The sequence below is a fragment of the Polistes fuscatus genome, unplaced genomic scaffold (assembly GCF_010416935.1).
Source record: "Polistes fuscatus isolate 324 unplaced genomic scaffold, CU_Pfus_HIC Scaffold2, whole genome shotgun sequence".
Taxonomy (NCBI): domain Eukaryota; kingdom Metazoa; phylum Arthropoda; class Insecta; order Hymenoptera; family Vespidae; genus Polistes; species Polistes fuscatus.
Genome location: NW_025113096.1, coordinates 10,331,879 through 10,350,520, shown reverse-complemented (window position 1 = coordinate 10,350,520; position 18,642 = coordinate 10,331,879). Strand labels below are relative to the sequence as shown.

General features: G+C 27.9%; 1 protein-coding gene across 1 annotated transcript in view; it reads left to right on the top strand.

The window, feature by feature from the left end:
• Positions 1–15,213, top strand: part of LOC122516436 — a 39,562-nt gene extending 24,349 nt beyond the window's left edge. The window contains exons 6-9 of the mRNA XM_043634233.1: positions 4,299–4,498; positions 11,492–11,583; positions 12,345–12,537; positions 14,470–15,213. Of these exons, the coding sequence (XP_043490168.1) occupies positions 4,299–4,498; positions 11,492–11,583; positions 12,345–12,537; positions 14,470–14,747 (763 nt within the window). The 3' untranslated portion in view covers positions 14,748–15,213. The remainder of the gene's footprint in view (positions 1–4,298; positions 4,499–11,491; positions 11,584–12,344; positions 12,538–14,469) is intronic.
• The last annotated feature ends 3,429 nt before the right edge of the window (positions 15,214–18,642 follow it).

Genomic DNA, 18,642 nt, shown 5'->3' with positions numbered 1-18,642 from the left:
AAGTTTCTAAGTTTGTCGGTTATATAGAAAGAAATATAAGTTTGAGTTTGAAAGTTTTTAAGAAACTTTGTTTGAAAAATTATCAAGGTGGATAAAGAAACACGCACCTATGATCCAATGATAATATAGGAAGAACAAAATAGTTTTTCGTATTTTTTCAACACTTATATTTAGACCATTGTCTCAGATAGCTAGATAAGATCTCAAGTTTCTTAAGTCATCGTCCATTTAAAATGGTCGACGTGATTTTTCAGATCGACAATCGATGATTCATTTAGTTACTATTGTAAATAATCACGAATTTCTCAGACACGCGAGATGATTCGATAAAATGAATCAGAAAATCTTTCCGATGGTTGTGTCGAGGGAAATTTTCTAAATCGAATATTTTATGGATTGCATTCAAAAATCTATCTCATGGATGAAATTAATTTTAACGAGCTTTTTCTCACGATTTCTCGTACTCGTAAATCTTAGCATAAAGTATTTTCTATTTTTGTACATCCACGCTCTTGAAGTTGCTCCATCTTTTTCTTTCTTTCCCTACTTTTTTTTGGAGGGTAGATGAGGAGGAGAGGAGTTGGAGGAGAATTCGCTTAGTCAGGAAGAAATCATTAGATCGTATTCATGCGTATATACGAAACACAGAACAGCTGAAAAGAAAAAATACTTTTGAGGGAGTTCATGAATTTCGGAAAAGAAAATCGACTTAAATAAATGGATCTCGCTTTAATGAAGCTTATTCCAAAATCGTCAATCGTTCGGGTAGGAAGGTTTCGTTAAAAGTTCCTCTAATTTCATTTTAAGTTTTGAAATATAAATATATTTATTTAAACAAACATATTATTAACATTTAAATTATAATACTTTGATCTTTTGCGTTTTTATTTATACAGATGATCGATGATCGTACTCCTTCGATATTTCAAATTTCTTTACAAATCTTAGAAGATAAAAATAAAACGGAATATAAGTTATTCTCGAACGATTACATCGGCATTTCTGTAATCGAAATCCCTTTTCATCGATGACATTCCTTCCATCGATTCTTGCCTTTTGTATTGAGAGCCCTTTGCTTATTTGTCAATTTCCACTTTTTATTATAAAAGCAGAATCACGCATAATACGATAGCACGAATGTGAAAGTTTCATAACTTGATGTAAATGATGAAAAATTTATTGTAGTTTGAAATTCCTCTTTTTACCGTTTTCATTGAACCTTTATAAATAATATTCCAAATATATATATTTTTATTTTAAAAGATTCATAATAATAACTCGTATCACGGTAATTAGCGTAATTATGTTAAACTGTCATTAATTGGATCAATTGGATCAATTATGACAATTATCGTTTGAAATATAATAAGGACTAGAAATCATTCGTAAAATAACATATGTGTTTTCGTTGATTTTGATTTTGTTTTTCCTATATATTTTTTCTTAATGCAAACCAAAAATACATCCTTGCTTTTTCTTCATCTTTGAGAGTTTTGCTGAGAAGTTTTTTTATTTGATGAAAGAATATCGCTTTTAGCTAGAACATACTCGCTGACTTCAAATAGCCGAAGTAAATATTTGTCTCGGATTTTCTTCTTTTCTTGGTCACCCTCAGTTAAAACAGAAAGAGAGAGAGAGAGAGAGAGAAATAGAGAGACGTTCGTTTATATATAACATGTTCTACCTGCAGCCAGCCAATCGCAATACCGCGTGCCAAACATAACAAGTACGGAGTAACAGCTTTGTTCTTGGCCTCTGATACGACCACGTGAAATGATGAGACTACCTTGTCCATTTCCTTCGCGACACGTTGAAACGATGAGCTCCGAGACTACGTTAATTTGGATGATAATTAATCCTATCATCTGGTAGTCCTATTCCATCAACTGAGAAGAGGAAGAGAGAGAGAAAGAGAGAGGAAAGTTCGTCTGTTAGAAAGCAAATGGATTCAAACAGCTTTCAAAGTTTTAAATTAATTCACATTTTATTACATTTAATACAGCTTAACGTTCATTTTCCCGTCTATTTGATTAATTTTAATATAGAACGATAACTAAAACGATATCGAGGATAGGGGATGTTTGAATATAGGGTTCTCTTTTTTAATATGAAAATCAGCCAAATTTAGAGAAATCTTAAAAAGGAATTTGTTACTTTATGAAAATGAGAGGCTGTTGTTATTTCTGTAAAGTTCCTCCTCCCTCTATTTCTTTCTTTTATTCTCGAAGATAAGGAACTTTGATATCTTCGAAGGACATTAAATCTTGTTCATTTTTCTTTTGTTCAAATTAGTAATAACTCGACTTACGAAATATTTGAAAGCATTTATTGATAAACATTTATTTATTTATTGATAACTGCGAAATGGTTTATCGTCTATAAACTTTTTTATTTACACATTTCAACGTATAATATCTACCATTTTTTATTTTCTTTTTTTTCTCATTACTTTAATTTCATTTAGTATAAATCTTTATATATTCATCTTTCTTTTGAAATTCCGATGGATTTGTTTTATCGTACGAATTCTATAGTCACTTTACGAATGACCGATGAGTTAATAGATATTTTTCATGGATCCAATATCGTATCGTTTGAAAAGAATTTTTTCCAAGTTTATATAACGATAAAAAAGAAAAAAGAAAGAGAAAAAACAAGGAAAAAAGAAAAAAATCGGATGGACGCTTCGTTTTTAATTGCAGAGTTGTGGAGTTCATCGATCGAACCGAGTAAACGTATTTTTTTTGGGAGAACTTCCATATGTGTGTAAAGATCTTAAATAAAAAATTATATTCTCGTTACGGCGACGTAAAATATTTTTTTATTTATTTATTTTTTCGTCGAAATTATTTCAAACGTTTTATCATCGGAAGAAAATTCATAATAAATAGATGACATTTTTTCACAGCATTTTGTTTTTTCACGAAAAGAAATGTAAAGTACAATTGATTAGAAAATTTCGATGTAAGAATCGTTTAGAATTGTTTTCCCTGAGAGAAATTCTTTTTAGAGGTGCAAAGAATTTCTCAGTATCTTTCTCTTTATCTTGCTTTTTCACTTTATTTTATGTAACAGAAAAAGAGGATGAGAGAAAGAGAGAGAGAGAGAGAGAGAGAGAGAGGGTGGATTCGAAGTTAGGGGAGGAAACCGATCGAAGTAGCAAAATTCAGGCCGATCCGGAGCTTCCGTGCCTACCATCTCTTGCATTTCGATCATTATTTCCTGACCTCCTATATATTTCAACTGGATATCTCTGGAATCATTTTTATTTACTTTTATCCTTTTTATGTCAACTCCAAAAGACAACTTTCTTAACTTAAACTTTGTATTCATTTTGATTTGAATATAATCATTTAATTTTTCAACAGCACTGTGTGTGTGTGTTCTTACATGAATATTTACATTCAAAAAAAGATAAAAAAATTTAAAAACTTTTTCTAAACTTCATCCAGATAGAAAAATATTGGATATAATTTATCTTTTCTTTTAATTTTTAATTTGAAATTATCGAACGGGATCTTTTTTAAACGCTTTTCTATCATAGATATGTATACATTTAATATCTAATGTAAAATCTAAAATGTAAATTAGTCATAGTGTGACGTACTAACAAAGATTTTCTTTAACCTTTTTGGCGAGCTCGTGAAAACAATGCTATACCTACGCATGATGCAAATCATTTATTTGGCAATTTGCCGTGTATTTCTTGAAAATTTTCTGATTCACGAAATCCACTGGTTACTTGGAAAGATTTATTAACAAATATGATAAAATATAGAATTTTATCTGTTTTCTGTATCGTTATTGACAATAAGTTTCACTTCTTTTTCAAAGTTCATTAATTTTATATTCGAGAAAATCAGTTTAAGTTTTGAATTCGATGGTGGGACGACCTTGTGATGCTCCTCGATTACTCGAGAGAATTGGCACGATGACTTGAAAAAACCATTACCGCGGCACTGATGAAATCCCATGAGACAAAGTTTTATCGAGTTTTGTCTGGAAAATAAATACTCGTTGTTCGAATATTTTCAATTTCATTTACATTTTAAACTCTTCTTTATTTTTATTTCTATCCTTCTTTATTTGAGTTATTAATGATCAATCATAAAATGTCATTGAAATGAAGTTAACGTTAATGACTTTTATTTACTATTAATTTTAGTTAGTTAAATTTGGGATTTGTGAGCTTACGAAATTAAAAGAAGAGCTTATCAATATTGGATCAAATATATATCGAAGTTTTCGAAAGTTTTAGAACAGCGTGCTAATCCTTTCATTTTGTATATTATTTTCAGGAATAGCAACGTGTCGGGTGAGAGGTCACCATTCGAAGGATCCTGTTGCAGCGGTCAAGGTGATGAAAGTAGCGAAAGTGAAATTGAAGAAATACCCAAATATAGGGTAGTTTTACTCGGTGATTCTGGAGTCGGCAAAACGGCCTTGGTATCACAGTTTATGACCAGCGAGTACATGAACACCTACGACGCTAGTTTAGGTAATTACATATTCTTTTTTAAATTATTATCTGGGATTAGAATACGACACTAGTTTAGAGAATTATTTTTTATTATTATAATTTTATAATTCCTTTTTTTGATACTTACTGATGAGAGACATAACAAATTTTTAATTTCAAATATATATTTCAATGTATATAACTTTATATTTTATATAATTATACAGGATATAATTATCGTTTACATATTATTTATTAGGTATATATATTTATTATATATACATAATAAAAAAATTTTTCTTGATATATCACAGTTAATATTTTATTTAATTCCGATGTGATCTTAAATAAAATAATAATGTCAATTATATATATATATATATTTTAATGAAAAAATTTTATCTGATTTATTTGAATTATCGAGAGTATTAAGAATCAAAATATTTGATATGAAAGATAATATTTGAATTATTGAAGTAATGAAAAAAATAATGAAGAATAAATATACATATAGGAATACTAAAGTTGATTAATAAAAATTTTAAATAAAATTTAAAACTTAATTAATTTCTTAATTTCTCGTCAATAGTTTGAAAGTTTCTGTTTAATTACAAATGAAGTAAAAAAAGGACAATGCATCAAATGCAAAGAACGATTTTTGACCCAGATTTCAACGTTAAACTTAGGATAAAACGTTTCATCGAATGGCGAGTGAAGATAACATTAAAATTTAGAAGAACAAAGCGTGAAACAATACTTTGTTTTTGCTATGCGTTCTTATTGGTTTTCTTTTTTTCGAACGCGAAATTTCCGAGCTTTCACGACCTTTTGCATCAGTCACATGCTATACTGCGTTCAAATGTACACACACACGCGCGCGCGTAGATATTATATGCATATGTATTGCTCTTTATATGGTTATTTGAGCATTCATACGACCCAAATTGTGAAATACAGCAGTGATTTAATAAATTTGTTCTGTCCTCAAGAGGGCAAAATTGAAAACTTCAGGTAAGTAAATTGAAAAAAATGTACTGGGAAAACCCATCCTAGACGATGCTTATAAAGAAAGTCAGTACAATAAACCAAACGAAAATGCCAACAGAGATAAAATACCAATATTTGAACACACTGCATCAAGAAGAAGCTACGCCGAAGTGACTAAACGAGCACATACAAATTCAGAAGATTTAAACACAGAGGAGACATCGGATATTAAAGAATTATTGAAACAATTAATTAAAAACACTGACATCGTAACTAAAATGGTAATGGAGCAAAATTCTATTCTAAAACAACAAACGCAACAAATTATCACAATGCTACAAATATTAACAAATACGTTAAATATATATATTAACAATAAATAATGGATACGCAATTAAAAATAGCGGTCAGGAACAGCAACGGATTACAGCAACGAATTCAAGAAACCAAGGCATCCATATACACGCACGACATAGACATTCTACTCGTTTCCGAAACTAATCTCACAGATAGAAACTATATAAACATTCCATACTACACCATGTATGACATAAAACATCCTTCTGGTAAAGCACATGGTGGAACTGCCATAATTATTAAGAACGAGATCAAACATCATCTACATAGTAATACAACCCACGATTACCTTCAAACCACCACAATTATTTTAAAAACTCAGGGAAATTCATTTCAATTCTCTGCTATTTATTCACCACCAAGATTCAAAATTTCAATCGATCAATGGAACAATTTTTTTCAAGTCATTAGGTTATAAATTTATAGCAGCTGGCGACTTCAACGCCAAGCATCCAAATTGGGGATCAAAAATAACTTCACCACGAGATAAAACATTAGATTCCTACATAACCAACCTAAATCTAGATATCCAGGCAAACCAATTTACTGGCCATCATCTTATAACAAAATTCCCGACTTACTAGACTTCGGCGTCCTAAAAGGCATAAATCTACTTCACTTTAAAATTGAATCATCTCTTGAACTCAGCTCTGAGCATTCACCCATAATAATCACATACCAGAACAAACCTATCCTATAAAAAAAATCACCAACTCTGTGCAATGGAAGTACAAGTTGGATGATCTTTAAAGAAATCTTAGAATCAAAATTGAACTGTAATATTCCGCTCAAGACCTCTTTTCAAATAGAAAAAGCAGTTAATAATTTAACAGATGCTATTCAAGAAGCAGCGTGAGCGTCTACATATTAAAATGATTTATCTTGATACGCACATAAACCCGCTAGCCAGCAATAACTACAATCGATATATCCCTAAAAGTTTCAAAAGAATCCACCCAAGAAATCTAGTAAAAAATTAAATCTAAATGAAATAAATGATAATAGCGAAGCTATCTCATTGGAGAAACCGTCTACGTGCTATCTTTTTTCACTTATATAACAATTTACCAGATTTCTACGGACAAATTGTGAAGAAGTATGGAGTTAATAAAAAAAGAAAAAAATAAATAAATTTGTTCTTTTTCTTTCCTTGCTCTTTTTTATCTTTTACTATTTTTTTTTCTTTTTTTTGAAAGGGAAGGATGAAGGAAATGACTTTCAAGTAAAAGTTTTATATTCTTTCTTTTTTTTTCGAAGAATAGCAACGGAATAGAAAAATTGTACTATTCATCCGTGTAACTCATTCGTGAATAATATTCCTCTGAGAAATCATAACTGTTTCTATAGATAATAATTATATACATTCTTTTTTTATTATATTTAATGTAATTATAAAAATAAGTAATATAAATAGAATAATTTTATATACATATATATAATAGAATTTGTTTTAAGATTAAAAATACGGTTTTGTTGTTGAAATTAATTCAAACTTTTAAATAAAACTTATTTTTTTACGTGGTAGTCGATTTTCTCATCGAGTTATCAGATATACAAAACTATTTTATAGAATTTATATTCGTTGGGTCTTGTTTCTGAAATCTTTCAAATGCGAGAAAGTAGAGAATTTATAAAAAAATTATAAAAAAGTATATACCTGGATGCATATTATGTTTTCATTTAAATCTTTTTTTTTTTTTTTTTAACAGAACATCTGGATAAATTTTCAATCAATACGATACAATAATCGATCGATTATATAGAAGTTCATCTCAATACTTCATTTTCTTAGTTCCACGTAGCAAGCAATCCGTTAATGGAACCTACCGTGTTACGTGATATTGGATTGCTGTGATATTTGAGAAAAAGAATAAAGATAAAGAATGAGAGAGAAATAGAAAGAGAAAATACAGAGAAAGAAAAAAACAACAGAGAAAAAGAGAGACAAAAATTAGTAGAATTATAAAGAATATTTACTAACACATTTATGTATATGAGTGTTTTCGTATACGTCGATACGGTTCTTTCATGATAATAAAATGAAAAATATAGAGAAAATAATACAACGGACCAACCTACGTCGTCTTTTCTATTTCTTATCCTACATTCAAAATACTCTTTCGATATAATATATATACGTATATATTTATATATTTATACGTATGTATGTATTTTATGTAATACTTTTTTGAATGAATTTTATACGACAATTTCGCTCGCGGTAAGAAGAATCCATGTGATGGATTTCGTTCTTTCACATAAAAAAGAAGAAAAAAAAAAAGGGAAAAAGAAGAAACATTTTATCGTTCAAAGGAGGATGTGTGTTGTATATATCCATGAAGAGAAATTTATCGTGACAAACGTGACAAAACTACAGGTTCTTCGAATAAATTTTGTTATCTTTTACAAAAGTTTTAGAGATGTTCCTTGGAGAAAAAGAAAAAGAAGGAGAGAGAGAGAGAGAGTGAGAAAATCGTTTCTTTTTTTGAATCTATTATATATATATATATATAACATTGAGTTGAAAAATATTTATATTTTGTCGACTAATCAAAATAATGTTATATAAATAAATAATTAATTTGTCATGACGTAATTATATTTATGTTACTTTTTATAGATAATATAATAATACTGGTATAAAATAGAAACAATAATTTTTTTCCCGTGACATTTCAAACGAATGGTCATTGTTGGAAAATATTTACAGTCGAAAAATTCAAGTCGTACTTTGTTAAAAATATTAATTATAAAAATACACTCGAATTAACAGAAAAGGATTAAGAGTGTCTTAAAGTCTCATAAATGTAACGGTACGCCTTCACGATTTTCTGAGCATTTCACGGTAGAGACGTGCTAGTTTCCGGACAAATTATGACGTAAGCTCGTTTACTATTTCATTTATTCTTTTGCGGTGAAAATTACCAGTACCAGTAACAAGTATAACTTGTTAACCTAGTAACAAGTATAACAAGTATAACTCATCGCAGGAGTAGTCTACTCGAGACTCGGAATGTTCCTCGTTAAACACAATAATTGTGTCCTAGCAAATTTTCGTTAAGTTTATGACAGTTCTTTCTGTAGATTTTCTTTTATTTTTTATTTGTTTCTTTCCTTTTTACTATTTCCTTTCGTTATAAGTAAGTGTAAAGGTATTACAGATTTTGTATAATTCTTTACCAAGGATACTCTTAAACGAGACTCCCTAACGATCGATCTTTCTTTTCAATATAATTAATCAAATTTTTTCTTTTCTTTTCTTTTTTTCTTTTTTTATTGAATCCATTAAAAGTTTTAGTAGATTTTAAATAAAGTTTGTAACATCAATGTAAAGCACTGAAAGGAAAAATCTATCTGTATTTTGTCTTTTCACTCTCCTTGTTACTATAGTTCTTTGTTTGATATAATATATATATATAATATGTATTAGAGTTGTGCTTTTTTATCGACTTACTTACTAACTTCTTATGAATTCATATACAATCTTCTTATTTTTTACAATTACAAGTTTTGATGTATAATCAAATTATTTTTATATACTTCCCCAAAAAACGTTTAATTATTTTGAGTAAAATTAATGGTTTTTACGAGTTAACTAAAATATACAATATAACGCTGTACCATATAAATTTATGTAACGTCCTTTAAATCGTTCGAAATTAATTTGAAGTCTATATACAACACGGTCATGTTACATCATTGTTAGCAAACGCATTATTTCGATCACTCTATACGCATTTGGATTAGTAAAATCTCGCTTGATTAACACGATTATGAAATGAGACGATTGATAGATAAATATCTATGTGAAATTCGATGTAAAACAGGATTCAATTAATTCGTAATTACTTCTTACGTTATCGCGAATGATCATTATGAATATATAATTGATATACGTAATAATCATGTGTCCATTTAATGTCAAAGAGAGTAAACGTTTTTGATATTTTTTCTGTTTACAAGGACTTTCTCTCTCAGGAAGTGATTAATATAACTCGACATATATTTTACTCTCAGCGTGTCATAATGGAGATTTCATGTATCGTTTTCATAAACGACCAACGTTATTCACGTCTGTGTATTTGTAACTGGTCGTTCGCAACATTAAGATGTTCATTATTCACATTTTGTCTTAATACGTGACAGATTAAAATATAGAACGAAATATCTTTCTTTTCTCGGAATCATTTTTTCACAAATTTAGTCGCAAAAAAAAATTCAGAAAAAAGAATTTTCTTTTATTATTATTTATTATAATTAAAGTCAAATTTTTTGTTAATCATTTATATATATGTAGGTAGTATATATTTGATGCTAAATTTAATATGAACGTCTAATTAAAATTTATTACTCATTGTTGATTTATTTTAAGAAAATAACGCGGGAAAGAATATCTTTTTGATTATATTTATGCGAATATTTGTAATCGGCAATATAATGTAAATTACTTACAATATTAATGTAAATTAATTTTATTTCGGTAATATATTGTAATCAATATCAGAATATTAAATTACCGATATAATTCAAATATTAAATAATCAATATATTCAATGATGTAAGATATATTTATAATGCAATATAAGCAATAAAACAATTGTTATTTCTAATTGTATAATTAAATGTTATCTTTTAAATTTTCATTTATTAAGATCGTTGATCAAACACATGTATTTTTTCATTTATTTTCCTTGTAAAATGTCAAGAGAAGTAACGATTTACAACGTTCTTTTTCTTCATTAAAGTGCGAACGGCCATTGGGATACATCGATCAATGTGACAAGCGAATCTATTTTCCAGGACTTTAGCATTTAAGTTTATGCACTAATCCTTTTGTGTAATCAGCTATACGGATGAACTTTTTGAAGCGTTATATAATCATGATTAGAAACGTACACACAAAGCTACGTAGAGCTTCGTGTCCGGTGATCGATTCTTCCTTTACTTTGAGTCGACTCCGTTGGATTTACGTATTCTCTCATAATCAGATAAATCGTAAACAAAGAAAAATAATAATGCTTAATACGTACAGAAAATAATATATTTTTTTTTGCAAATACATTTTATATTTTCTTTGAGACAATAAAAATTATTTTATACAAATTATTTATAAGATTTTCTTTATAAGAATTTCTCAGTTGAGTTATTATAGACATTATTTTATATATAAGAATTGAATTATATTTTGAATTGAATATTTATTTTTGAATTGAGAGAGAACATTTTATAATCATTGAATTTTTTTAGATTTTATTCTCAACTGGTATGAAAAAATATAAGAAGTCATGAAATAAATATGTTGAAATAAGGAAGATTATACGATGCACCATTATAAATATCTACGTAGAAATATATATAGGGTGTTTTAAAATATATGAAAATAATTTCAGAGGTGGTTTTGGTACGTTAAAATAAGAAAAAAATATTCATATAACAATTTATAATATGGCAAAAGAAATATTTTAATAGAATCCTTAAAAAATTGTAAACAAAAATTATTACAAAATGAGGCTGCAAAAACGTGCCATTATGAGTATATGCAGAGACATATAATATGTAGAATATACAGATACCTACGCAAAGCATAATCAAAGAGAGAAAAAATATTTCATATTTCTGAACTCTCGGGCATAATAATTTTCAGTTTACGAATAGCAATTCCATTCGTGTATTTTTTTTCTCTTGCAGATGACGAATTTGGTGAGAAAACAGTCTCTATTTTGCTTGATGAAGAAGAATCAGAATTAATCTTCATCGACCATCCCCATATAGAGATGAGCGTGAGTAAACGTTGCTTTTAAGATACTAGCTACATTTGTTATTTCTTTCAATTTGTTACATATAGTAAACAAAATGAATTTGATTCAAATAATAGTTGTTTATAACGTGATCAATTAACTTTCTTTTTATTTATATAGGATGTTCCAGAAGGTTTGATATTTCCATTCGATACTTTATAATAGCAATTAAAAAACAAACATTAAAGTTTCTCTTTTTTAATGATAAGAAATTGGTCGTTAGATTATTTCTGAACAACATCGATGATCACATTTATTGAAATATTGTTTCACTGGATGCTCTCAATATGCATTTGTAATATGAGTCACATTAATAAAAGAAATATATACATATATATTATATACAAATTATATTATATAAACAAATAATAATTTAATATAATAATTATAATTATAATTAATAATTAATTATTTTGCTAGAGTGAAATTAGAAAGGTTCGAATGACGAAAGAAAAATTCTATCACGAGAGATTTTTTTATCGTAATCATTTATGTCATCATTTTTATTTTCTTTTGTCGTTTCGACGTGCAATAATGAAAGATATTCATAATTTGGTAGCATTAATGAGAAAAGTGTAAAGAATATTGTAGAATATTCAAAAGATTGTTCAATAGGATGGTTCTTTAAAAATGTTATAATTTAAAGTTGAAAGTCGTTAGGCAAATAAACAAAGAGAAAAAAAAACACATTCTAAACGTGATAAGAAAAAAAAGTAAAATGAGGTGGTATTCGTTTGAGACAGGTAGAGAATTCTTTGTCGACGTACGAGCCACACGCCTGCATCGTGGTCTACTCAATAGTATCCCGCACAAGTTTTCAAATGGCCGAGGAGATACTTAGTTACTTGTGGACCGAGCATTACACGCAGGAACGATCGGTTATCGTCGTAGGAAACAAATCTGATTTGGCACGAAGTCGTACGATTGCGTTCAACGGTGAGGATTGAAATTTTCCATCTCTCTCTCTCTCTCTCTCTCTCTTTTTGCTTTTTGTCTTTGCTATTTTTCTATTTTCCTAATTTATTTTTTTATTTATCAGTATCATTGAATGAATAGGCCAAAGTATATACTACAAATAATTATTTAGAAAAAAACAAATTTTTTATACGAGATGTTTGAGGTGATTCAAAAATACGAAAAAGAAATGTTATATAAATATAGGTCATTTAAAATTTTATTCAAAAGTTATAACATTAATTGTAAAAGCGTCTAAATGTTTTGCTCTAAAAGATGATGTTTAGCAGTTTCACGTGAATTGTTTACTATCTTGATATGATTCAACGTATTATTCCCTGAACAATAGTTTGGCCGCATAGCTCACCTGACCTCGCTCCGTTAGATTTTTATTTGTGAGGGGAAACTAAAAGAAAAAGTTTAAGTAACTTAGATAGCTACACTTGATGTTATGGTAGAATGAATTAAGAATGCATTTGTAGATATGAATAGAAATTCGAGATGAAATCCTTCATGTCAAAAACAATATATTACAACAGTGTCAAACTTATATTCGAGCAGACGAGAAACATTTTGAACAACACATTTAAAAAATTTTACTATTAACGTTACAATTTTAAATAAACTTTTAAATGATCTATGTGTATATAACATATTTTCCTTATTTTTGAGCATAGAATACGCTTACATAATATAAATGCATAAAATAAATGTATAAATTGGTGTTGGTAATAATGATATTGGATTAAATAAAAAAATTAATTTTATAATTTATTTTATATCATAATTATTTATATTTTAATATGTACTGTTAATTATATACGACAGTGTGTGGGACTAACAATAAGTCCAATGAGACTGAAATAAAATGTGTGAATTAACTTTAGTTGAAAATATTTTTGATCATCGTAATTTCCATAATATTGTGCTAAGTAGAGTTGGATTAGTTTAATTGTTTTTCCGATGACATCTTCGTTTTTTATCCATCAACAGAAGTTCGTAAAACATTATCAAGATGGCGTTTTCTCGTCGGAAATTTAAGAAGTCCTTTCGTGAAGATTAAATGAAAAACGTGCCTCATTAACAGAAGAAAGAATGGAAGGACGAATTATCTTAAGATGGGATTACTCTAGCTCGGTTTTCGAAGGAAATTGAATTCATTGAATCTTTTGTGAAAGTTTAATTAACTGATTTAATACTAATTTGACGGAAGAAATAGTAGTGATGATAAGCATAAAATTGACGTGAATGCATTAGTCTTGACGGTTGCATGGTAAATTGAATTTCTTGAAATTCGACTTTTTAATTTCAAGAATGTAAGCTAATCAGCATAGAAATAAATATTGTAGAGGGCTATTAATTAAATTAAAATCATTGACATTACCATGATTTGAGGTACCCTAAGAGGTAAAAGATATTTTGCAAGGGCTTGCGAATTCACATATAAAAACACGCACACGCAAATACACATACACAGTACACTCTTCTTTTTCTTTTTCCTTTTTCTGCTATCCTTGCGAATAAATCATAAGAAAAGTTTGCAAGGACGAGATTATGAAATTAATTAAGTTATTAAATATTAGTGAATTAATTAGGAGGTAGTTTGTCGGGAAACCATGTAATAAAGAGAACATCTTTGTAATGTCGTAGAAGATGAGAGTAGTTCGATCCCATGGAATTCGAATTCTCCGAGATAATATCGCCACTTTCACTTGTGGGTCGAGATAATTAAAAGATTCTTGAGGATAAAGATCCTTCATAGAATGACATTGCGAATGTTCGATTATTTTACACGTGGGAAAAAGGATGTAAAGGATTTAAAAGAGAAAAAAGAAAATAAATAGAAAAAAGAACATGTAAAAGAAAAATAATACAAATTATATTATAAATTGGTAAAATTGTTTTTTGTTAAAGAGGGAAAACAACTGGCGATGTCTCGCGAATGCAAATTCATCGAAACGTCGAGTGGAATAAAACACAACGTCGACGAGCTTCTGGTTGGTGTATTAAAACAAATTCGTCTACGTGAGAGTCGTGATAAGAAGCTAAGGCGTCAATGTACCAAGGGTAAAATGTCGAAATTACATGGCAGTAAAACTGCTTACAGTCTCAATCTCGCAAGGGAGATACTGAACAAAATGTGTTTGAACGATAGCAAAAGTAAAAGCTGTGAAAATCTTCACGTTCTATAAGAAGATAAATCATCAACGAATGAAGGTTATAAAGAAGAAAATTTGTCTCTCGTTTTGTTACAATAGCTGAAGTTTTTATTTATTTCTTATTTCGACTTTTAGAGACATTTATAAGTTAATTTTATACTATTCGATAACGATTATTATAAGTATTCACTTACCTACTTCTATATTTTTTATGATAAAATGAGATAACTTGTAGGACGAGATATTTGATTCTCATTATCGTTAATGATTTTCATATCGAACAATATATATACGCCTGCATGAGATACGCTATCTACGTATGCCTCAGTATGGTTTAATTAGCCGAGCTATCGTCGAATAATATTACAAAGAATAATGAAAATATTCAATATAATATATGTCAAGTTGTATTTTTATAACTATAAATTTCAATTAAGTAACTTCCCTTTTTTTTATACACTATTTTTTCATCAATCGTAATTATCGAGAGGAATGTTGATAATATATTTTCATTCGTATAGATTATTTGAAATTTTAATATTTGATTAGAATCATTTTTCTACTTTTCTTTTTCTCTCTCTATTGCGCTTATTCTTTTTAATATGTAATAAATTATATACTACGATAATTGCTCTTTATTAGAATTAAAATTGAAATAAAAAGAAATTGGTTTTAATGAAATAATGTGATATAATTCCAAAAATTATCAAACTCGACGACTGAATGCTAGTATAATATATACGTATTAATTTATTACTGTTAAAATGTGAAATCCTTTAATTCATAAAATAATCAGTAAAATAATATAATAAAATAACTATACTAACCTGTGTTAAAGTATGAAAGAAGGCAGAATTACATACTTTACCAAGTTAATATAAGAATTTACGGAAAAGGTGAGTAGTTAAAGTATAAAATTAAAATTTGATTCGTAAATTAGATTCAATAAAACAGTACGACTAACAGAAAATTAGTTTTCAAAGTACAGGAAAAGATGAAAACGAATAATTACGAGCATTGTTGTAGAAAGACGAGCATATTTAAAAGACGGATCAGATTTTTATTTCATACTTTTACTACTCGCCTCTCGGTAATTCATATTGTATCTAGTTATTTCTTAAAAAAACTAGATTAAGTGTATAATAAAATTTTTATATTTTTTTCTTAAAACGCCTAGTTATTTCATCTAAGATCTAGGCTTTTCATAAATTAACTGAAAATGTGAGTTATAAATTTTAATAGTAACATATATATCTATCTAACACAACTTTAAGTTTCTCGACGTTTGGATATCCAAGCTGCACTCATCATTTTAAATTGCGAACATAATAATGTATGTGTGTGTGAGGATGTATGTGTTCTTCTACGTTGAATCGGTACCTAAATCCAAAATTAGAATTAAGATGAATGGTCCTAGAAATCCTTCATTTGAATGTAACACGAATGGCTGAGCCGGATAATCTGGCTTGCTGTTTGTCTGCAATGCAGCGATTTGATTATTTATTAGATGCTAATTAGCGACACGTGTCTTTTTTGTCACTATTTCTCTCTCTCTCTCTATCTATCTCTCTCTCACAGCATTTACCTTTATATTTGCGTTTTATCGAACACAAGTTCGTGTAAATATTCTAACGAGAATTTGTTCGATAATAGAAATAACATTTAAAAAGTAACAGTATTAATATATTCTTTCTACGTCTTTTTAGATATTTAAGAATATCTTTTACGTTTATATATACTATATTATAAAAATATATAGATATTTTTAAAAATATATTTATATCTTATAACATATCATTCTTGTCGATAGATTTTATTATCGAAATGTTTAATGAATATAAATATGTCCTGGTCCACATATCTTCTCATAATAAATAAATTTAAAGGTTCAATGTACAATATATTTAGCTACATATATGTAAAATTAATTAATTGTTTTATTGTTCGTTAAATCAAAACGTTTTATCAAAGGACAATCAATATTTTCAAATTCGTTTAGATCTTTCTAATTTTCGTTCAAAATATATATATATGTATGTTCCTTCTTAAAAATTCTCTTTCGCCAAGATATTTCAATAAGATAATCTTGTCTTCTGCGTAAGATAATATTTATTAATCTATTTGCATTCGAAAGTAGAATAATTCAAGAACGAAAACTCACTTAATACCGAATGTGAAATAATGTGAAAAAAATTGGAATTGTTAGTTCATTGCCAATAAATTTCATCTTTTAATTGTTTGTTCAGATATTTTTGGCCGTTGGTAACGTTTGCTAAGTAATTCTAAATTAAATAAAATTTTCAAATTATTTTAATTTAATAACTTAAAATAAAATGCGCTTTGATACAGATCGTTTGTCATTAGAGTATCTCTGATTTATAAAGTTAGTTACATATCTTAAACTATGATGCAAATGGATTAAAGAATTTTCCCAAAGGAGGATCATTTAGCAATAATTATTATAAAATGTACGTAGTTATAAATGCGGTAAAATTTTATCAAACTGCCACGACTTGAGAAACTTGCATGATTTATCAATCGATTGGACGCTGGATTCGTCCGTCAAATTGTGGCGCTGGTCGTCTTTGCTTTTCGTAATTGAATATAATAATAATAATAATTATAATAATAATAATAGTAATGGTAATTAATAGAATATAATATATATGTTCGTACATTTAATGAAACATTCAATAGATAAGTGTGAACAAATTAATATAAACTTAAGATTATGAAAATTGTATTCTCGCTTAGATTTGAAATTATAATTAAAACTTTATAAACATAGTATAAAATTTGCACCCTTATCGTTGAACTCTTGACATTAATAATAACAAATAATTAATAAGTTTAATTATGTCTGTGTATACAAAAAAAATACAAAAAGAGTACAAGATTTGGTGAAATCTTTCACTAAATTTTCGTTTTCATGTCATAAGATATATTTTTTCTCTCTTCTTATAAATTAAAAAATGATATCGATATCATCATAAGTAATGATTAAGTGTGCACAAGTAAGTAAGATTCAAATATTTCTAAAAAAAAAAAAAAATAAAATAACTAATAGAAAAAAGTAAGAAAATACAAAGTATGCATATAAATAAATACGTCGAGAAGATATACTTTTCGATTTGATTTAACTTTTATTTTGATCATACTCCAAGAAAATGTAGGTGAGCATAGTCCAATAGTTTGGTTTCGTCGATTATTATTATTTGATGAAAGGTATCATTTAAACGAGTATCTTTAATTCACGTTCCGAAGTTTAAAAAGAATATTTAGTATGCAGTTAACGTGAACTGAAATTTTCTCAATAGTGGTAATAGGAGAAAATATTATCATTAGAATATTATAGTAACAGGTATTTCAATGAAATCATCATAGCTTAGCAATCACAAAGGAAAAAAAAGAGAAAAAGAGGAAAATAGAATACTCGCGATGTATGTATGGATATGTTACGTAATTTTGTGTGTGTGTGTGTGTGTAATGTTGGTACTTGATTCTAATTCAAGCGCCGTCATAACATCGTGCAATCATGAAACAATAGACATAATGATTAGACAAGCATAATTGTCTTCTATTATTCGCGTTTGTATACGTAAAACATAATGTATTTAATGTGTGCTCGAACAAAACAATTTCGATGTTTTGTCTCTTAATCAATTATCAATTTTTCTGTAAGCACGAGCTAAGTATAGTAAGTTTTCCCGAAATGGTTTTCTCTTATTTTCTTTTTTGTTTATTCTGTTGTGTATTTCTTTTTTGCTACTTTTGTATTACGTAAATTAATTCTATTACGTAAGTTAAAAAAAAAAGCTAAAAACAAAAATACAAAAAAAGTGTCTCGTTCGCACAATTACGATTTGCTAGACTATACAAAATAAGTCGAAGAATCACATGTATTTTGAAAGTTGTTAGAATGATGTAT